Consider the following 24,000-nt stretch of genomic DNA (forward strand, 5'->3'; position numbering starts at 1 on the left):
TGCACACAGTTAGCAAGCATAAAATTAAAGTAACACAAAAACTGCAAACTCACCTCAGCTGAACTTGTACTGTATAATCTCTCCTACCACCTGGCAAAAAATCCCTGTTGAAAAGAGAAAAACAAATGGATTAGGAAAATACAACTAGAATTCACAGAAATATGCTCAACAGAAAAAAAGCATTATTGGTATTTTTATTTGTAGTCCTTAAAAAATGAACATTAGCCTAACCAATGGCAGAAGGTTTAATCAAAACAAAACACTGTGGTGACAGTCTGCATATGCTTAACATTTAGTCTTGTCTTTACAGCAATTTTACAGTATTTTCAATTCATGGGAACTTTCACAATACAATTTTTATTTCAACAGACAACAGATTTGGTTAACAGGAAAAGGAGCACATTAGGTTCTAAGACTCTGATGAATTAATTTGCTCACAGTGGTTCTGAAACCTTTGCTGAGTATTCCAGTCACTTGCAAACATGTTTTAAACATAAAGGCCCACTCACCAGGTATCCTTATTGGCTCTGAAGCACAGTCGGAGCATTAATAGTCTTTACAACTACTTAGGGAATTCTAATATAAGATCTAGGATCTATAACTGGTGTCCAGAGTCTCAGAACCTCTATGCCACAGCAACTTCCTAACTATGCACCCAATTAAGGACACAGAATCTCTTAGAATTTCTAGATGAGAACCTAACACGGTCCCATATAAAATATCTCTGACACTGAAACTCCTAAACCCTTGCCAGTCAAAATGGAGTCCACAATGAAGCGGCACTGCAGCTTCTTGGGAACTTCCTAGTTAGAAATGCAGAGCCTCAGGTCCCACCTCAGACCTACAGAATCAGAAAGAGTCCCAAAGTGATATGTATTCTCTTTACAGTTTAAGAAATATTGCCCTCAGCCACTGTCATAAACCTTGGACTGTGTCAAAGAGAAGATCACGAGAGCTGAGTCCTGTCTGGAGAGTACACGCAGCCCTCCACCTTGCTCCCACAGGGATAGCCTGCATACTGCTTCCAATTCTCTATGTTCGCTGGAAGGCAATAAAGCACAGTAATCACCAGCTTGAGTGCTACAGTCCAAACCAAGGGACCTTGCGCAAATGCCTTCAGCTTTCTGTGCCTCCATCTGTTAAAGATGGGAAATGACTGCATCCACTTCATGACGCTGTGTGACAAACGTGTTAATACATGTGAAGTGCCTGGATATAACAAGTGCTCAACACGTGTGGGCAGCTGGTTGCTATTACTGTTAACTGTCTCTCCTGCCAGTAGTAATCCACATTTCTCAAATGTCTATTCACAATATCCTAGATAGCACCGACCTCTTGTGAGTAACCCGTATCATTCTGCTCATTAAAATCAAAAAACACTGCAAAGTCTGGGTGCTGGAGCATCAAAGATAAATAAAACATGATATTTGCTTTCAAAAGTCTCATATGCTAGTAGGTAACAAATACATACAACTAAAATAATACGGTATTATAGTATACTATGTAAAATAAGTATTACAGAAAAGAGGGAAATTCTATTTTGTCTTGAAGTGAACCAAGTGAAGTCGCTCAGTCGTGTCCGACTCTTTGTGACCCCATGGACTATAGCCTACCAGGCTCCTCCGTCCATGGAATTCTCCAGGCAAGAACACTGGAGTGGGTTGCCATTTCCTTCTCCAGGCAATCTCCCCGACCCAGGGATCGAACCCAGGTCTCCCGCATTGCAGGCAGACGCTTTAACCTCTGAGCCACCAGGGAAGCCTGGTCTTGAAAGTTCAAGACAATTTCCACAATTAGTCTGAACAAATTAGAAAAGCGTTTGGACAGCACTGGTTCTATTTACACTTAAGAGAGACATATTTCCATCAGTAACAGCGGCTTCACTAGAGGGCTGATACTAAACAAAAGGAAAGCATGGCAAATGCTTGTTAGGTTGGGAACACAATTTTTAAGACTAATCTAGAAAGACAGACGGGAGAACATTTACAAAGGTTTGGATAGTTCACTAAGGATTGATGCTTCATTCTACTAAGGAAAATTAATATAAACTGGGAAATACAATGCGTTATATATCTTCACAAACATGACAAGTAATGACTAAGCATCTTCTGACATCTTCTGCCAGTAACTGCTCTAGGAACTTTCACATGTTGAACTTGTTCATTAGATATAAAGGTGTTTCCTACACGCCACGCACTATATAACAGGCCTTGAGAATATAAAAATGAGAAAGAGATGTTGGTCTCATTAAGTTTGTAAACTCAAGCAGTCAAATAAATGTTTAACAGAAAATAAGTTCACGAGAGTGGTACAGTGAGAGACAAAGGATCCATTTGGGGAAATGTGGAAAGGCACCACAGAAGAGGTCAGACTTGAACTGGCCCTTAAAACATGATTCAGGTTTGCCAAGCAGAGCAAGGAGGAAGAGGATACGCAAAGACGGAGAGCTGGGAAAGCCTAGTTGGAGTACAAGCTGCTAGAGAAGAGTGATGGGAGATGAGATGATTTAAAAAAACACGAATGAGTATTTCCTACCGAGGCCACTTCTCCAAAGTTGAGAAACAAAACTAACCTACCACAAACATAAAAAATACAAGTAGCAACTTAGGCCAAATGAGCAGCAGAGGAGCAATTTCCACATGAAGGAGCTAGATAAAACTTCAGAAAAAAACTGCAGAGATAGGCAAATCTACCCAAGAAAGAGTCTGGAGTAATGATCGTAAGATGATCTAAGAACTTAGGAGAAATTAACTTCTACACAAAGTGAAAAGTTAGAAGTTTTCAGAGTTAGGAAATATAAAGAACAACCAGAGATGAAGAATATAAAAACTGAAATGAAAAATACATTAGAAGGAATCAACAACAGATTAAATGATACAAAAGAATGGATCAGTGACCTGAAAGAGAGTAGTGGAAATCACTGCTGCTGAACAAAGAAAAAAGAATGAGAAGAAATGAGGACAGTTTGAGAGACCTCTAGGACATCAAATGCACTAATAATTCACAGGGGCCCCTAGAAGGAGAAGAGAGAAGGGCCTGGGAACATATCTGAAGACCTAACAGCTGAACATTTTCCTAACATGGAAAAGGAAGCAAAAATAAACAAATAGGACCTCACCAAATGTAAAGGCTTTTGCACAGCAAAGGAAACCAACTACAAAACAAAAAGACAAGATTTGCAGACAATGTATCAGGTAAGGGATCAACATCCAACTGTTTATATAACATCCTATATAAACAGCTCATACAACATCAAGAAAATAAACAACCCAATTAACAGAACTGAATAGCCATTTTCCCAAAACAGAAATGCAAGTGACCATCAGGCACATGAAAAGATGCTCAACATTGTTAATCATCAGAGAAATGCAAACCAACACTACGATGAGTTATCACCACACATGGGTCAGAATGGCCACAATCAAAGAGTGCACAAATAACATATGCTGGAGAGGGTATGGAGGAAAAGGAACCTTCCTTCACCGCTGGTGGGAATGCAAACTGGTGCAACCACTATGGAGAACAATACGGAAGTTCCTTAAAAAATTAGAGTCACCACATGATCCAGCAATTCCACCCTCAAGTATATATCCAGAAGAGACAAAAGCTGTAATTCAAAAAAAGACACGCACCCCAATATTCACAGCATCATTTACAACAGTAAGACATGGAAATAAGCTAAGTGTCCATTAACAGATGAAGGGATAAAAAATATGCACATACAATACAACATAAGTCACAAATAAGAATAAAATAATGCCATTTACAGCAACACTGGGTGGACCAAGTAAAGAAACATTTACTTCTAAGTGAAGTAAATTAGAAAAAGACAAATATTATATATCACTTATATGTGGGATCTAAAAAGTGATATAAACGAACCTGTTTAAAAAACAGAAAACACAGACTTAGGAAAAGAAAAACTTATGGTTACCAAAAGGGAAAGGGAGCTAGGGGAAAGGATAAATCAGGAGTATGGGATTAAATATACCACCATATATATAAAATAGATAAACAACAAAGATTTAAAGTATAGCACAAGAAACTATATTTGGTATAACACCCTACAATGGAAAAGAATCTGAAAAAGCTATCTATATATATGAATCACTTAGCTGCACACTTGAAACACAACACTGTAAATCAACTTATCAGTTCAGTTCAGTTCAGTTCAGTTGCTCAGTCATGTCCGACTCTTGGCGACCCCATGAATCGCAGCACGCCAGGCCTCCCTGTCCATCACCAACTCCCGGAGTTCACTCAGACTCACGTCCATCGAGTCAGTGATGCCATCCAGCCATCTCATCCTCTGTCGTCCCCTTCTCCTCCTGCCCCCAATCCCTCCCAGCATCAGAGTCTTTTCCAATGAGTCAACTCTTCGCATGAGGTGGCCAAAGTATTGGAGCTTCAGCTTTAGCATCATTCCTTCCAAAGAACACCCAGGGCTGATCTCCTTTAGAATGGACTGGTTGGATCTCCTTGCAGTCCAAGGGACTCTCAAGAGTCTTCTCCAACACCACAGTTCAAAAGCATCAATTCTTCCGCACTCAGCTTTCTTCACAATCCAACTCTCACATCCATACATGACCACTGGAAAAACCATAGCCTTGACTAGAAAGACCTTTGTTGGCAAAGTAATGTCTCTGCTTTTGAATATGCTATCTAGGTTGGTCATCACTTTCCTTCCAAGGAGTAAGCATCTTTTAATTTCACGGCTGCAGTCACCATCTGCAGTGATTCTGAAGCCCCAAAAAATAAAGTCTGACACTGTTTACACATTTATTTCCCATGAAGTGATGGGACCAGATGCCATGATCTTCGTTTTCTGAATGTTGAGCTTTAAGCCAACTTTTTCACTCTCCTCAACTATGCTGCTGCTGAGTCACTTCAGTCGTGTCCGACTCTGTTCAACCCCGTAGACGGCAGCCCACCAGGCTCCCCCGTCCCTGGGATTCTCCAGGCAAGAACACTGGAGTGGGTTGCCATTTCCTTCTCCTCAACTATACTTCGACTTAAAAAATTAAAAACAAAGATGAGCAGAGTAGGTGTGGCAGAGAACTGTCAAGCAATGGAGTGTGGACTTCAGATGGTATCACTAAGGGCTTCCCTGTTGGCTCAGATGGTAAAGAATCTGTGTGCAATGCAGGAGACCTGGGTTTGACTGCTAGGACAGGAAGATTCCCTGGAGAAAGGAATGGCTACCCACTCCAGTACTCTTGCCTGGAGAATTCCAGGGAAAGAAGAGCCTGGTGGGCTACAGTCCATGGGGTCACAAAGAGTCAGACACGACTGAGCGACTAACACACTTTTACACACTTAAGGGTTTTTAAGCACAAAGAAGAAAAGACTGAATGGGCTTTAGAAAGATCAGTTGGTCAGCTGGGAGAGTTAGGAGATCATTACACTTGTATAGGCATAAAATGAATGCTTCAAAGTTATTTAAACATAAATATCACACAATATGACATTTAGGGATAAAAAGTGATAGGACTAAATGACTGACTGGATACAAGGAGGTAGGATAAGGAGCAGGGAGCACTAAGCATGGTGCCCAGGTTTTAGAATGGTGCAGCTGGACAGATGGTGACCCAGGTAGAGCCAGTTATAAAATTCAGCCACCAATCACTGAGTGCTGCTGCTGCTGCTAAGTCGCTTCAGTCATGTTCGACTCAGTGCAACCCCACAGACGGCAGCCCACCAGGCTCCCCCGTCCCTGGGATTCTCCAGGCAAGAACACTGGAGTGGGTTGCCATTTCCTTCTCCAGTGCATGAAAGTGAAAAGTGAAAGTGAAAGTGAAGTCGTGTCCAACTCCTAGCGACCCCGTGGACTGCAGCCTACCAGGCTCCTCCGTCCATGGGATTTTCCAAGCAAGAGTACTGGAGTGGGGTGCCATTGCCTTCTCCAAGTGAGACAGTGATTATTTCTTCAACTTTACAGGCTGAGTAAATTAAGATTCAATAGGCTTTAGTAACCTACCCAGGGGTATACAGACATAAGTGGTTAAGCCAGAATTCACATTTCAATCAGTATGAACTCTAAAGACCATGCTAGCTTCCTAAAGGTAGAGTTGATTCAACTTTTAAATCCTGAAAGAGACACAAAAGGATGAACAGAGTAGCAAATTGAAAGGATGTGGTAGATGAAATGTGGGATAATATAAACAGGCCTCTGTTCAGGCAGATCCCACACCATTAACAGAATAGGCAATAGGAGGAAACATATACTAAGCAAAAATCTCTTTGAAGCCAGCTAATTTAAGAAAGAAAAGAAAAAAGCACATTCGTGGATACTATCACAGAGCAGTGAGGAGAGAATCACACCTTGATCTGGGGAACATGCAAGAGATGGCAGTATAAGAAACGGAGACAGCACGACTGCAGAGGCAGTGGTACCCAACGCGAGGAGTAGTGCTACAGCCAAAACAGAGCTGAAGTCACTACCAGTCTTCACAAGATGTGACAAAAAAACCCCAAACCTGAATGTATTCAAGCCTCTGGTTTAGACCTTATCACCATTATAGGCAAAGGGGACGGGATGGAGGCACAGCAGTTTTCAAACTTGCTGCAAACTGGAAACGCCTGGGGAGCTTTAAAAACTACTGCTGCTGGCTTCTATTTTCAGAGATTCAAATTTAATTGATATGAATGAAATCTAGGTATCTGGAGTCTTAAAAGCTCCCCAGTTGGATTCTAATACACAGCGAAATTTGAGAACCATAAGGATAGAAGTTATACGATACCACAAGCAGCATAATTATCCAAATCCACAATGTGTAATATGCTAACAGAGTCAAATGAACCACTCTTTTTCAAAGTAAGTGGTAGAAAGTACTGTAAGGGTAGAATCAGAACTCCTTAGAGAATTTATCCTTCCCACAACTGGGGCTTGGAAGAAAAGTTATGACCAACCTAGACAGCATATTAAAAACCAGAGATAATACTTCAACAAAGGTCCATCTAGTTAAGGCTATGTGGAGACCTCAATTATAAAGAAAGCTGAGCTTTATCATGTTAACCATCTTAAAGTGTATAGTTTCGTGGCTTTAAGTACATTTATACTATACCATCACTATCATCCATCCCGGAGACAGATGATTGAACATCCATGATTAAAAATTTTTATTGAAGTAATTATTTAGTCATTCATTTTCTGACTAATTAATAACATTCACACAGTTCAAACTTCAAAGATACAGAAAAAAGATATAAAGTGAAAAAACTCCCTCAGCTTGGATCAGGGCTACCTGATTCCCCTCTCCAGAGGCAACTTGTCATATATGTCCAGACATATGCTATACACTTAGGCAAATTACACACACGCCTTTTTAAGACAGTGCGTGTGCTTAGTCACTTAGTCGTGTCTGACTCTGTGACCCCATGGGCTGTAGCTCGCCAGGCTCCTCTGTGCATGGGATTCTCTAGGCAAGAATACTGGAGTGGGTTGCCATTTCCTTCTCCAGGCAATCTTCCCCACCCAGGAATTAACTGAGGTTTCCTGCATTGTAGGCGGATTCTTTACCAACTGAGCAACCAGAGGCCCCTTTTAAGGCTAACTAATGGTACATGTTATCCAAATTCCACGCTTTGATTTGTTCACTTAAAAATATATCTTGAAACCTATTGACTAAATAACCTCCCTAGGTCAAAGGCCAACACAACACCCTAAAGAAGCTTGTGGTAATCTCTTCCACCTATAAATCAGCTCTTATTTGTCTTCTGTCCATGTGACACCCTGTAATGCCAACAATCATTTTATGTATATAACCCAGTTCATTAACTAGATAGACTGCAAGCAACTTGTGGAAAGGAGACATGCCATATAATATAATGCTGTGTAGCTAATAAACCCTTAGTAAATGTTCTCAAGCAAGGGATCATCAGTGAATACAAACAAAACCATATAATAATGATATGGCTTGGGATATAAAATATAACTTTTAATTTACCCTATTCATTTCTTAGTTGGTTTTTTGGTACTCCCAAGCTTGAAAGTACTTCCAATATAAAAATTTCCTGCAATGTCTTGCCTCTAGTGAACATGTACATTCATTTTACTTCTTTGATAATTTTCTTCTCTAAAATTTCCAAAACCCCTATTATTTGGATACTAGGTCTCTTGGACCAATCTTCAGTACTGTCCCTTTTTTTCTCTTTTACTGTTCAATATTTGGTCCCCTTCTGGGGAGCTCAAATTTTACCAAGTCAAGTCTGAGGCTTTGCTGAGAGCAGTGATGTGATCAGTGAAAGAATCTAAAGTTGTGTCCCATACTATTCCGCCTGATAACATCATGTGCATCTTCGAGATGTTAGGATGTTTAAGAGAAATCCATAAATTCTGATCCACGTCCTCGGAGACTGAGAATGTACACTAACATAAGAAAGACTGAAGTCTGGCTTTAAGAACTTTTGAAACTACCTCGAATTCAGAATTTCCAAAACTTAACTGCAGGACCTTTATTTTTTAAAAAAACTTGTATTAACATCTCACAGAAGATAAGTGTTCTAATGAAGAGCTGAAAAGATGCAAAAAGACCTCTAATTTGCTCAATTCTGGGTTCTAAATTTTAACTCTACAATCCCAGAATATCATTTAACCTCCAGGAGCCTCAGATGTTTTAGGCTAAATCTTTTTAAAGTCTTATAAATACATTAACACCAAAGACGACTATATATTTAATTGGAAAAGTATATAGTACAGATTTCCTTTTCTGTCCTATCTCTTTTTAGTTCACTGCTCTTAATAAATGTGTTTAAGTTTATCCTATTTTTTGAAATGGCAAAGCTCAGAGTACTTTTCATAACTGTTTTCAGATTTCTGCTAATTTTTTTGGTCCAGGTAACCATACAGCTCAGAATGGTCCTCTAGTTTATGTTCTTATCCCAGAAAAAATATTAATGTCCACATTTAATATAAAAAAGCCTCTGGATGATGAACTTTATGTCATTCTATCAAATAAATAAAGCCCTAAATAAAGTTCTTTATGTTGCTATATTTGGAATAAAATTTTCATTAAAAAAAAATGTACTGCCAGAAATGACAAAAATTCAAAGGGGTTTTATTAAAAAATTAAAATGTTTTTCTAGTTGTTGTTCAGTCATTCAGTCATGTCCGACTCTTTGTGACCCCACGGAGACCAGCACACCAGACTTCCCTGTCCTTCACCATCTCCCGGAGCTCTCTCAAACTCATGTCCACCAAGTCAGTGATGCCATCCAACCACCTCATCCTCTGTCACCCCCTTTTTCCAATCTTTCCCAGCATCAGGGTCTTTCCCAATGAGTCAGCTCTTCGCATGAGGTGGCCAAAGTACTGAAGTTTCAGCTTTAGCATCAGTCCTTCCAATGATAACCCAGGACTGATCTCCTCTAGGATGGACTGGTTGGATCTCCTTGCAGTCCAAGGGACTCTCAAGAGTCTTCTCCAACACCACAGTTCAAAAGCATCAATTGTTTGGTGCTCAGCCTATTTTATTGTCCAGCTCTCACATATGTACTTAACTACTGGAAAAACCATAGCTCTGACTAGACAGACCTTTGTCAGCAAAGTAATGTCTCTGCTTTTTAATATGCTGTCTAGGTTTGTCATTGCTTGTCTTCCAAGGAGCAAGCAACTTTTAATTTCATGGCTGCAGTCACCATCTGCAGTGATTCTGGAGCCCAAGAAAATAAAGTCTGTCACCGTTGTTTCCCCATCTGTTTGCCATGAAGTGATAGGACCGCATGCCATGATCTTCATTTTCTGAATGCTGAGCTTTAAGCCAACTTTTTCACTCTCCTCTTTTACTTTCATCAAGAGGTTCTTTAATTCCTTTACACTTTCTGCCATAAGGGTGGTGTCATCAGCATATCTGAGGTTACTGATATTTCTCCTAGCAATCTTGATTCTAGCTTGTGCTTCATCCAGCCTGGAATTTCACATGATGTACTCCGCATATAACTTAAATAAGCAAGGTGACTTATACACAGCCTTGATATATTCCTTTCCCAATTTGGAACAAATCTGTTGTTCCATGCCTGGTTCTAACTGTTGCTTAGGCAGGTAAGGTGGCCTGGTATCCCCATCTCTTTTAAGAATTTTCCAGTTTGTTCTGATCTACACAGTCAAAAGCTTTAGTGTAGTCAATGAAGCAGATGTTTTTCTAGAATTCTCCTGCTTTTTCTATGATCCAACAGATGTTGGTGATTTGACCTTTGGTTCTTCTGCTTTTTGTAAATCCAGCTTGTACATCTGGAAGTTCTCGTTTCATATACTGCTGAAGCCTCACTTGAAGGATTCTGAGCATGTGAAATGAGTGCAACTGTGCAGCAGTTTGTACATTCTTTGGTATTGCCCTTTCTTTGGGACTGGAATGAAAACTTTTTCCAATCCTGTGGCTACTGCTGAGTTTTCCAAATTTGCTGGCATACTGAGTGTGGCACTTTAACAGCATCACCTTTTAGGATTTGAAATAGCTCACTGGAATTTCATCACCTCCACTAGCTTTGTTAGTAATGATGCTTCCTAAGGCCCACTTGACTTCACATTCCAGGATGTCTGGTTCCAGAGTATTTATTAATATTTACCTAACTTTAGTCAAAGTATACTATGCTTACTTAAGGAGAAATGGCTTAACTGTTATGGACAGAACTGTGTCCCCCCAAAATTCATATGCTAAAGCCCTAATTCCCAATGTGACTATGAAGTTGGGGCTTTAATTTAAAGAGGTCATTAAGGTTAAATGAGGTCCCAATGGTGGAGCCCTAATCCACCAGAACTACCGTCCTTATAAGAAGAGGAAGACACACCAGAAACACACAGGCACACAGAGGAAAGGCCGTGAGAAGAAGGCCACAGCAAGAAGGCAGCCACCTGCAATGCAAGCCAAGGAGAGCGGCCTCAGGAGAAACCAAACCTGTCAATCAGTTTTGGACTTCAAGTCCCCTGAAATGTGAGAAGAAAAATTTCTGTTGTTTAAGCCACCCCATCTGTGGTACTCTAGTACAGCAGGCAGAGCAGACTACGACACAAACATCTCAGAAAACACATTCCAAACTCCTCTTACCTGGATATGCATATCTCTCTAACTTGCTGAGGTGTGAGAGCAAAAATAAAAAACTTCTCTTGAAACCGCTGAATACTGCTTTGAACTGGGGAGGAAAAAAAAGAAAGGTAATATTCCAATAACAGATTCAATAATAGAAGAACCTACAATAACCAGACACTTATGATAAAGACTCTGCCAAATTCTGAAATTTTTATTGTTAAAATACACCAAAATGAAGTACTAAGCTACATGCATCTTGGAGTCATGAAAGTAAGGTCACTCTAAAGCAGGTTCAATTTTAAGCATTTATCATTCTTTATTGTAATATTCTAATTATAATCAAAATATAACACAACCCTTCACAATTGTTACATTTCACCCTTGACTACAGCATCTTCTAATCAAGTCTGAGGAAGTAAAAAAACTCTCCCCAGGAAAGCTCTGGTCAAGACTCGGAGTTTGTGTTTCTTTCTTTGTTGTGTTTCGTTTTCAACACTTTATACTCAATTACATGCACGGAGCATTCATTCGAGAGAAAATTTAAAACTCTGAAAACTTCTAAGTTGGGAGAGTTATTAAGACATAAATAATTTTGAACATACAGAAGATTATGCAGTTCAAAAGGATTATCTAATGAAGTCATTCTTCAGAAGTGTTATTTTTAAAAATTGAAATGTATTTTCTTCACAAAGAACTTTTCATAGTTTTACACTGACCCATTATTCAATGATGTTCTAGTACTCATTTAAACAATGAATGCCTTCAATGAACACTTAACTGAATACGCATCTAAATTCCAATAATCAATCGGTTACAATTATCACTAAACATTGCTTTATGAGAACGTTTAAAAATAATCCTATGCACACACCAAAATTTTATGAGATTTAAACAGAATATAGCAAACTTGAATCAACTGAAATAATTTTATCTTTACAAAAACAATCATTAATTATCATCAGTGATGTTTAACACTAAAATACTTTTCATTCTATAAATACATTGGCCACAGAGATCATTTGGGGAGGGCAGAGTGCTGAGTGTTCATGCTTCCTGTAAAACAGTGGCTTTAATTCAGAATTATGAGTGAGGAGACTTGCTATCGATTGTTCAGTCACAGCAATCACTCCTTTCCTTCCCTCTCGCCCTCCACCTTCACCCCTGTCACCAGTTACTCATTAAGTTCTGTTGTTTTGCTTTGCTTTTTTAATTTTCTTATCAACTGCCTCCTCCCTATTTCCACTACCACCATCCTATCCTAGCAAAACCTAGAATCACTCTGTACAAATGAAGGGGCACCCGTGCCTCTGTCGGTCCCTCACCAGAACATCAGTGCAGAGTTGGTCATCCTTCATAAAACTTTTTCATCATCGTTCCCCTGCTGAAAAATGCTAAGATCATCTTATCTCTGAATGAACCATGTCCAAAGTCCCTTATTTATAAGAACCTCCGTAACAATGTCTTTCCTCACAAACCTACATTTCCAATGTCTCCCGAAGTCCTGCTCTACTCAAAGCAGTTTCTTCACTGTCAGGACTCAGAACTGTGCCATTTTTATTTCTACTCCTTTGACTACTCAAATCTCTCCTTTCTTGATGTCTACTCTCCTATAAACTCCACTGATTCAGAGCAGGCACATTCATCCTTCAAATCTCCCTCAAGTTATCACTCTTACTCCAAGAACTTGATTAACTTTTCCATCCATTAGGCCAATACAATATTTGAGCTTTAGGTTCACAAATTATAGGGTTTCACCATACAAGCATATAAATTGCTTGCTACTTTTCCCTCACCTTAACACTCTCTCTCCAACTACAGTAAAATTCCTAAAGCCCACGCCATACTTCTGACTTCTCTACAATCAGGCTACATGACCATATCCAAATTAAACCCTCATTATGTACTTGTTATGAGATTAATTTTAATGGCTTTACATTAATGTGTGTATCACTTTGTTATTGTTGTTGTTTACTCGCCAAGTTGTGCCCAACTGTTTAGCAACCTCATGGACTGTAGTCTACCAGGCTCCTCTGTCCATGAGATTTCCCAAGCAAGAATATTAGAGTGGGTTTTAATTCCCTTCTCCAGGGTATCTTTCCGAACCAGGGATCAAACCAACGGCTCCTGCCACGTCTCCTGCATTATAGGTAGATTCTTTATCACTGAGCCATCAGGGAAGTCCATTAACTGTTAACTATACCCAGAGGCTTAATGAGTATTTCCTAATATTCAGAAATTTAATACTATGAAAAGATACTGACCTCCATTACTCTGTCACCTACCAGACTGCTGCTGCTGCTAAGTCGCTTCAGTTGTGTCCGACTCTGTGCAACTCCAGAGACAGCAGCCCACCAGGCTCCCCCGTCCCTGGGATTCTCCAGGCAAAAACACTGGAGTGGGTTGCCATTGCCTTCTCCAACGCATGAAAGTGAAACGTAAAAGTGAAGTCGCTCAGTCGTGTCCAACTCCTAGCGACCCCATGGACTGCAGCCCACTAGGCTCCTCCGTCCATGGGATTTGCCAGGCAAGAGTACTGGAGTGGGTTGCCATTGCCTTCTCCGTACCTACCAGACTACAAAGATTAAAAGACCAACAATACAATGTGGATAAAGTATAAGGAAAATAACACATTCATACATCATTGGAAGTAGAAACTGGTACAATGCTTTTGAAGCAACTGCCAAACTTCTCTATAAAAGCTGAATATCAAAATATTACACAATCATACTCCTGGACCCAACAAATCCACACCAAGGCATTTACACTTTGTGAATATGCAGTGCGAGTATTCAGAAACATATGCAAAAGTGCTGCCAGCAGCAATGGCTGTAAGACTGCAAGAATAGTGCCCAAGACACGTTATACACTAAATACTTCTGAATAAATAACAACTGGAAACGTACATCAACAGAACACTGGCTCAACTGTGGTACATCTACAAGAAAATAGACCTAGTATAATCTACAGATGCATAATTTATTTCTAAGAAATACAGTGGAGTCGCCAGTCCAGGTTCGACGCACGATACTGGATGCTTGGGGCTGGTGCACTGGGACGACCCAGAGGGATGGTATGGGGAGGGAGGAGGGAGGAGGGTTCAGGATGGGGAATACATGTATACCTGTGGTGGATTCATTTCGATATTTGGCAAAACTAATACAATATTGTAAAGTTTAAAAATAAAATAAAATTTAAAAAAATAATAATAAAAAAATAAAAAATGGGGGGAAAAAAAAAAGAAATACAGTTAAGACTGTCATAGCACAGAACTCCAGAAGATGCTTTTCACAGTAGATTCAAGCAGAATAATGCCCTTCTCCTTCCACCAGAAAAGTGGCACAGTGGCTCTGTGGTTAGAAAGGGTTTTTTTAATAAAGAAAAATGAGAATTTTTTTTTAATGAGAAAAAAAGATGACATAATATGCCAGAGAAACAGTTAATTACTGATAATGACTCTAGCTGAGTAATAACTGTGGCTACGAGGGACTCTTCCTTTCTGTTATGCTTCCATGTCTGAAGTTATCAATTACTAGCATAAATTACTTTTGTAAACGGAAAAACAAAGTGAAGAAACTTTAAGGAATCAGACTCAACACTTTGAAGGTATTTCATAAAATATTAAACACTTCGATACATCAACATGTAGATGCTTAAAAAGAGAATGAACAAAAAGAGCTAGTCACAGACGAATATATACACAGTATACCACATACATTTCAAAAGCAAGTTAAGTGAACATTAGTTTTCTCACACATATATGGTAAAACAAGCAAGAGGAAACACAAAATCCAGAACAGTGATTTAACTCAAAGAGGAAAAGGCAAGAAGGTTTCAAAGATACTGGCAATGTTCCTTTCCTAAAAAATGGGTAGTGGTTTCACAGGTTTTCATTCATAAATATTCTTTATAACAATGTCTTTAATATATTCTTTTATACAGACTGAATACACACAAATTTTTTTTAACGAGAAAGGACTTCATCATCAAAGGAAAAAAAAACAGAAGAAACAGAAAATAGAGGAAAAAAAGACAAAAACACTGCTAGTGAAAGCAAAAGCAAATGAGAATAGCTATTTAAGGGAGAAGAGAAATTTTATTAATTTGTTTTCAGATTAGGGGATAATTCATTTGTTACAGTAAAACCTCAGCTATAGAGAAATTCATATAGTATTATTGTAGACACTCACTTTCTAGATGCAATAGTCTATCATTTTAAATGCTAATTTTATTTAAATAATTTTAATAGAAATAATACCAAATTGCAAAACTATATAATAATGTATCTTCTTTTGTGGAGACAGTCTTGTTTAGCATCTACAGATGCACCCTGCTGTAACAGTGAATCCCTCACTAAGGGGCTATTGGTTTCAACGTTCCCAAGAGGTTTTGGAACATTTTTTGACTTTTCGGTTGGCTTTTTTTTTTTCCTATGAGGGCTCTTCCAGTCTTTCCCATGTTGTTAATTAATTCTTGCTCAACAATGTGTTGATGGCTTAGAAATCATCTAATCAACTGTATATTAAATCAAGAATACACAGACTGGCTGAAGGACGCCAAAAATATGTGCTCTGAAATATGGTTTTGGATCTCTTTCAATTCATAAGGCTTTCTACTTCTCATTTCCCAAATCTAAGTAGGTTTCTCCATAACAGTGTTCCAAATAAATGGATTTACCCCAAATTTTTATTTTTACAAGTATTTTCAACATTATATAACCAAATCATTAAAACTTAAAAGCAATTCCTGAATGTCACTGCATTGCTTTAGACAGTATGAAACTAGCCTTTTTTAGATCACTGTTTTATCAATCTAAGAATATACATTAAGAAAATAGTTTTCTTTTCTTTCTTAGGGAAAGCAGGATAAGGAAATGTTTAAGCCTTGTTTTAAAGTAAGAAATCAGTTTATAAAGTTTACAGAAACAATGATAAACAGGACTCCTGAAAAATACATGCATCAACAATTTTTTAGCTCAGGAGCAAAAGATTATAAGTCCCAAGGTCATATGTATTTCTTACATTCTAATGTAAACTATGAGCAAAAAGCTGGTTTTCTTCTTAATCACTCTTCAACACAAAATGCCTCCAGTATTATTAACATCATTAAGTCACATGAGATACAAAAATTTTAGTAAATTTATAAAAAGCCTACTACCTTCCTTTAACCTTACTAAGGTTAATGAAAGAAAAATTTACAAAGAACATGGAAAAGTAACAAAATTCCTATTTCTGTTTCTGAACACAGGGAAAGCATGAAACACGAAGCACTCCATGAAGCCTCTTCAGAGTTTGCCGCCTGGTGCCCCACTGATGCCAGGGGCAGAGAAGACACCTTGCTGCGTCCTTTCTCCGTCTCTAGTCATCTTCCTTCCAGGCACTCAACCTTCCACTGGAACCAGGACCCCAGATGGCCTCTTCTTCTCAGTCCTGCCTTTAACCATATTTCTGAGGAGTCCCCGGAGGTAGGGTCACCTACACACACTACTAGTCTGAATCCTTCTCCAAACACAAAGAAATAATTTTGCAGTGATTGCTAAGAAACATGTGAACAAACCATGATGCTACATATGTACACTGATACAAATCAAAAACCATGAAAAAAGGAGAAATAAATTATGGAAACATTTTAACCAGATAACGAACCTGGTTAAAAATGAAAGTAAAACCATAAAAGAAACAGTTAGCTAATACATATTTTAAATGTTTGTTCCTGTTATTAATTTGAAAAACGAAAAATCTAAACAAGATACAAGCTGGAAGAAAAACCGCAGTGAGAGACAGTCTCTCGTTTTGTGGAATTCAAACTGGCACAGCTGTACTGGAGACTAATCTAACGCGATGTTATCAAGAGTCCTGACTATGATGCAATAATTCTGCTCACAAGACTTTGTAAAAACAATAAAACATGAACAAATATAGAATCCTTATTTCAGAATGAATGTTAATGAAGGGATAAAATACATTATTCTACCTGCCTGGTTCAGGTGTGCTAAACAAAACAATGTAAGGAGCCCACCACTATCAGGCCATGTTGACCCCATTAACCTCAAAACTTCCTTCTAGCTCAACCGAGATGTATAAGTATAATCCTATACAAAATGAAAAAAGCATATTAATATATTTAAGAGAGTTTTCAAATGACTTGAAACAAAAAAGCGTTTTTCCTAGGATGGACAGGAAAATGATCTCCCAGCCTAACTCTGAAATGTCATTTCCCAAGCAATTTATCAACAAATTCAAATACCTCTGTAAATAATTTCATTAGCCAGGAAGAAATTATGCCATTACAGCACAGAAGTCATCAACTTCTGTGGTAAAAATGTGGTGAAAATTCTGAGGTAAAAACGTGTTGGAGTCACATGTATCAATGTCTAATAATATAAAATTTATTACGTTTTCTGAGCAGTCACTGGTTATTAAACAAAAAGCTAAAATATGTGGCAAACTGTCACCTTAGGAAAAATTTAAGTAGAAAAGATTTCTTGCAAAAACAGTTTAAAAAGCTATGCTGAACAGAAACTAAGTCTCTGTAAAAACAGTAAAAATATCAAAAGGCAGAATCACAGGCAATAAATAAGATTTGTGTCTGTTCGTATACACCCTGAAGCAATTTGAGTTCTAAGCTGTAAGAAGGAAGTTTGATCAATGAATTAAAGTTTTATGCCAGATTTGTCATGGTTGCCCGTATTTCTTTTTACCTGTACATTTAAGCATTTGGCATTTTAATGCCTTGATTTTATAATATGCAATTCAGTCAAGCCCTCTTGCTTTATTCACTCTCTTGTCCAGAAGAAACGGATTTCTCTAACACTTACCTAAACTCGTGGGCTTGATGAGAACATCAAGGACATCATAAAAGGGTAAGTTTTTTAACTGCACATCAGGATGGACAGGAGGGATTGGGGGAGATGGCTGCTGCATCTCAAATGCGGGTTTAGTATCTTGAAGCAGCACAGAACCAACAGGAGAGGACGGAGAATGAGGTGTAACTGAAGTGGAAGGCAACGCGTGGATTCCAGCCACAGCCAAGTCAGGTTCTACAGGTGAGGAGCTACCATCCAAACTGAAAACCGGTGATTTGATTGCAGATAAATCAGAAAGGCCTTCGAGAGTCCGCGGGTATCGGCGTCTATACAATTCTCGGATTTTAATCTGAACCGCAGGGCTGCAGCCACTCTTCAATAAATGCAACGCCCTCATCAGGAGGTCATGCTTACGTCCACTTTTATTCCGTCCGGCAAAGCCTAGTAACACTTGTAGTTCAGAAACCCTAAAACTAGAAACCATATTCTAAAAAGAAAGAGAAAAAAAAAAAAAGGATATAAGCCAATAGCCTCAAACATATAAAAACGCTATCTAAAATATACTATAATTTCAGATTTTTCCAACATTGTTAATATCAACTGGCATGTGCTAGTAATCAGCATTTTCACATATCACTTACAATTGTTAACTGTTTCTACCACCACCACCCTTCCCCGCAATTACATTCACATTGTGGTTTCAATTATGTTTTGCTGTTCTCAATTTTGGAAATCTATAGTCTGTTGGTTTCTGTTGACCACTTCACTATCTATGAAATCTATAACCAATGAAAATACTCCTTTTCACAGTGTACAATACACAGTGTAATGTTTATTACAGTATTATCACCAATTGAACAAAAAAATTTAAGTTTCTGCAACAATGTACCTCTAAAGTTTCTGATGCTAAGCAGGAAAAATCCACAAAAATCAAGACAGAACCGTAATCCAAAATCCAATAAATTTTTCACCCCAACTCCAATATGAAGGGACAACAGGGTTTCCCAGGGATGGTAAAGCCATCCCTGGGTCGGGAAGATGCCCTGGAGAAGGAAATGACAACCCACTCCAATACTCTTGCCTTGAAAATTCTATGGACGGAGGAGCGTGGGAGGCTACAGTCCATGGTGCCGCAGAGAGTCAGACACGACTGAGCAACTTCACTTAATCACTAAGAAAATTAGGATTTTTTTTAATACTAAAGATAAAAATCACATCATCTTTATTCAGCAGTCAAATTCCTAAAATGACTGAAATTCTCAAGTGTAAAACAAGAACTCTGTGGTGTAAAATGAAGACTATATATAGCTGTTCCACATTTCACCTTGTTATTTATTCAACAAACCTAGTAAATTCTTCCTATCATTTACTGCGTGCGTCATAAACCCATCTACTTATGTCATTTTCAGATTCTGAACTTAGAGGTAAACCACACTTGGGTCAGCTTCACCTGTACTGGCCGTACCGTACAAGCACCATGTGACCAGAAAGAGAAGCAAGACCTGTGTCGTCCAAAGCCCTTTCGGAAACCAACCAGCCCCCCTCCTCGGCACTGCATGCCCTACAGCTGCCTGGGATGCCTATTCAACCTGGTCAGTATGCAGGGGCCATACTACAGTTGGCAGTGATTCATAATAATTCCTCTGTTTTGCACTTTTAAGTGTCACTGATAGCCCAAGAACAACTGCTAAAACTCTTTAAAAAAAAAAAAAAAAAAAAACTCTTCTTGGTATTTAAAACAGTTGTTAGGAATACTTGCCAGTTTTCCAAAATGCAAACAAATTTAAATATATCAAAGTAATCTGAATGAATATGCTGTATCATAATTCTACTTCAAATACTGTCTCCAAATTTCAGATTGTACAGTCAGAGAATATTACATAGTAACCCCAGCAAACACTTTATACTCTTGATCAGTGCAATTCAATAGAAATGGGAACCACATATATCATTTGAAACTATCTGGTGACCACATTAAAATACGTTTTAAATTTACTTTGATAATATGCTTTATTTAATCCAATACATCAAAAGCATTATTTCAACATGTAAACAGTGGTTGCAATTAAAACATAATTTTTTTTTTAAGTGTCAACAAAATCTTTTTTCATACTAAGTTTTCAATACCAAGTGTGTATCTCACACTTGAGTACATCTCAGTTTGGACTAACCCCACTTCAAGGGCTTAGGGGAGGAGTATGGATCTAAATCACACTCTAACAGCAACATATATCACAAGTACCATGATCATTATATTTTAATTTGTTTCACCTTCCCCATGGGTAAAAGGAAGATTTTATTTACCTTACCCTACCCTTGTGCTCTGGCCACCTGATGCAAAGAACCGACTCATTGGAAAAGACCCTAATGCTGGGAAAGATTGAAGGAAGGAGGAGAAGGGGACGACAGAAGTTGAGATGGTTGGATGGCATCACCAACGCAATGGACATGAGTTTGAGTAGGCTCCAGGAGTTGGTGATGGACAGGGAAGTCTGGCTGCTGCAGTCCATGGGGTCACAAAGAGTGACCATCAGTTCAGTTGGAGTGACTATCAGTTCAGCTGGAGTGACTGAACTGAACTGATCCCCTATGCTCAGGACAACAAAGATGGAAAACAAGAGAATCTGGGGCCTATCTAATGGCACATCAGTTAAGAGTCACAGTTTCAGGCATATAAAGACTATGACAGCTTTTCAGGAAGTTTCCTCCCAAGCAAGAAATGCAATGCCTCTTTCCCAAAGTCGTCAATCTTAAAAAATACTTCAACTGAAATCTGCTTATACTACAGTAGCACAAATAACATTAAATCTAACAACACTAGCGTTAGCTGAACTAGTTGTTAGGAGAACACTAACAACAAAAACAATGAACAATGACAGTCCTACAGACATACACTACCTGTGATTCTCTATAAAGAAACCAAACTAACTCAGAATTCACAGCATCTCTCCTTACCCTTATTTTCAGGTAATTCTTCATTTTAAGGAAACTTGTTTTACAGAAATGACAAAATAGACCACAAGGCATTCTAAAGCTTGACTTTCAAAAAGGAATTCCTGGGAGGTCTCATAATACTTATTTTCAATGGGAATTTTATTTGGCAAAGAATGCTAATGTACTTGGTCTAACATCTATTGTAAATACACAAATGAAAAAGAATAAGGAGATAGAATGCAGAATTACAGTATTGTGAAGCAAAACAGAAATCCCCAGGTTTGGAGAGGTGCAAGGAAACAACAACAGGAGACAGGGCAGCCTTTGCCCTGCAAAATGCTGCCAAGATATCCTACTGCAGGCGTCTGCTCAAAGACGATGGCTCTGAGAGTCCACAGTGTCCTGTGGAAAACTTCACACCAGCAATCAGTAGCTGAAGGTCCCAGATTCAGAACTCAGGACACTGGAGGTCACACCATCTTTCTGGTAATTTCTAGTTTAAAACAACAAAACTCTCCCTTTATTTAGCATTTACTATTAAGATATCCCCTAAGAAGCTTAATCAGTCAACTCCAATGAACATGTGTTTCTTGGCAAACATTGCTGGATCCTGCTTCTTCTTCAAGCTATGCCTTTTTAAAAAAATATCTGTCTTCAACCAATTTCAGCAGTCACCAGGTAAGGTGAGCCTGCTATGAATACTACCAAAAATGGGTTTCAGCTACTGTTTTCCACCAACCTCTGATGTCAGTGTTTTTAATAACACTCCTTTTCAAGTGGATTTTATCCAGTCCATCCTGCCTGCTTCCAAGTCTGCCCTCTAATACTTCAGTTACAATGCTGTGCTGCTACAGAGAAATTTCTCAATCAATGTTTGTGGACTGACTTTGAGAAAATTCATGAACTATGCCGGCATGACTGATTTTTAAAAAAGATAATCTGATTGCTAAGGAAGAGCTAATTGGTTCAATAAAGCTAATCTAGGTTAACTGACATTCAATTAAGACTACAAATGTAAAACAAGCTTTTTCACTGTCAAAATTATTTAAAAAACTTAAAGCTGGAACTTTATACAACTGAACATTACATATAGGACTGAAGGCAAGTTGACGGTGCTATGTGAGCCCAAAAAAGCACAGAATTTGGCGAAGCTATAGCGGGTTAGACGTCACGGTAAAGATCAATTCAGCTCTGTAGATCCTCCATCTGCTATGACATATACTACAGGGAAAGGAGAAGAGCTGCTGAGGCAAACTGACCAATCACGTTATTAATATCGCCTTACCCAGATACAGTATTAGAACAATCTACACCTGCATTTATAGGCAGGGATGCATTAAAAAATCAGATACGTCATCAATCCATCAAAGGCACGATTAAGCTGATACCGTAAGAAAAACTACTACGGCAAATTAGAAAGATAGATGCAATTCCAGAAGTCATAGGAGGCCTCAGTTCCTGGGCCTTACTCCTGTGAGATCATGTAATCCCTATGATTAAATCCCATTTTACTTGAGATATTTGAAATGGATCTCTTCTTTACAACACACTGATCTCCTAAACACCTTCTTTTTGTACAAGATTTAAAATAAAGAAGTCAGTTCAAGAAGCTAAAAAAGTCAACAACAAACACACCCTAGAAAAGAGTGACAAATTAAAAGATGCAAGAAAACATGACTTAGAAAGCAAAATACTAAAAGCCTATAAATTCAATCTGGAAAAAGCGGGAAGAAAACAAATACAGTCCTAAGAATGAGAAGAGAAACATAAAGACTACAAATACTAAGCAAATTTCTTTAAGAGAACAGCACATGCTGTTATCAGATCAGATCAGTCCCTCAGTTGTGTCTGACTCTTTGCGACCACATGAATCGCAGCACGCCCCCTCCCTGTCCATCACCAACTCCCGGAGTTCACTCAGACTCACGTCCATCGAGTCAGTGATGCCATCCAGCCATCTCATCCTCTGTCGTCCCCTTCTCCTCCTGCCCCCAATCCCTCCCAGCATCAGAGTCTTTTCCAATGAGTCAACTCTTCACATGAGGTGGCCAAAGTACTGTAAGAAATCCCAGGGCTGATCTCCTTCAGAATGGACTGGTTGGATCTCCTTGCAGTCCAAGGGACTCTCAAGAGTCTTCTCCAATACCACAGTTCAAAAGCATCAATTCTTCAGCGCTCAGCCTTCTCACAGTCCAACTCTCACATCCATACATGACCACAGGAAAAATCATATCCTTCACTAGATGAACCTTTGTTGGCAAAGTAATGTCTCTGCTTCTGAATATGCTATCTAGGTTGGTCATAAAACTTTCCTTCCAAGGAGTAAGCGTCTTTTAATTTCATGGCTGCAGTCACCATCTGTAGTGATTTTGGAGCCCAGAAAAATAGTCTGACACTGTTTCCACTGTTTCCCCATCTATTTCCCATGAAGTGGTGGGACTGGATGCCATGACCTTCGTTTTCTGAATGTTGAGCTTTAAGCCAACTTTTTCACTCTCCACTTTCACTTTCATCAAGAGGCTTTTGAGTTCCTCTTCACTTTCTGCCATAAGGGTGGTGTCATCTGCATATCTGAGGTGATTGATATTTCTCCCGGCAATCTTGATTCCAGCTTGTGTTTCTTCCAGTCCAGCGTTTCTCATGATGTACTCTGCATAGAAGTTAAATAAACAGGGTGACAATATACAGCCTTGACGAACTCCTTTTCCTATTTGGAACCAGTCTGTTGTTCCATGTCCAGTACTAACTGTTGCTTCCTGACCTGCATACAGATTTCTCAAGAGGCAGATCAGGTGGTCTGGTGTTCCCATCTCTTTCAGAATTTTCCACAGTTTCTTGTGATCCACACAGTCAAAGGCTTTGGCATAGTCAATAAAGCAGAAATAGATGTTTTTCTGGAACTCTCTTGCTTTTTCCATGATCCAGCGGATGTTGGCAATTTGATCTCTGGTTGATACAAAAGTAAATGTGGTTTGGACTATGAATTTCAAATCATTATAACTAGGCTCAAACACGTCTTTATTAACCAAAATAGGAATTGTTACAATCAACACATTTTGCCTAAAAGAAATGTTTGTTTATTCTTCTAGCAAAAAAACCCTGCTTCAGAATTGGACGATCTCTTGGAAAGCATTTTCTGCCTCCTGCTGGTTGTGGAAACACTTTGCCTGCAAAAAGTGGTCGAGATGCTTGAAGAAGTGATAGTCGATCGGCGAGAGGGCAGGTGAATACGGTGAATGA

General features: G+C 38.8%; 1 protein-coding gene across 20 annotated transcripts in view; it reads right to left on the reverse strand.

The window, feature by feature from the left end:
- Positions 1-24,000, reverse strand: part of PIAS2 (protein inhibitor of activated STAT 2) — a 103,993-nt gene that overhangs the window by 55,575 nt on the left and 24,418 nt on the right. For all 20 annotated transcript variants that reach the window (XM_086373381.1, XM_086373380.1, XM_086373390.1 and 17 more), the window contains 3 exons: positions 17,839-18,313; positions 11,043-11,127; positions 54-104 (listed from right to left, as the gene is read on the reverse strand). In XM_086373381.1, the coding sequence (XP_086229507.1) occupies positions 54-104; positions 11,043-11,127; positions 17,839-18,313 (611 nt within the window). The remainder of the gene's footprint in view (positions 1-53; positions 105-11,042; positions 11,128-17,838; positions 18,314-24,000) is intronic.

The sequence above is a fragment of the Bos grunniens genome, chromosome 24 (genome assembly GCF_055505025.1).
Source record: "Bos grunniens cultivar Pamir isolate PY7600 chromosome 24, Bosgru_T2T1.0, whole genome shotgun sequence".
NCBI classification, from domain to species: domain Eukaryota; kingdom Metazoa; phylum Chordata; class Mammalia; order Artiodactyla; family Bovidae; genus Bos; species Bos grunniens.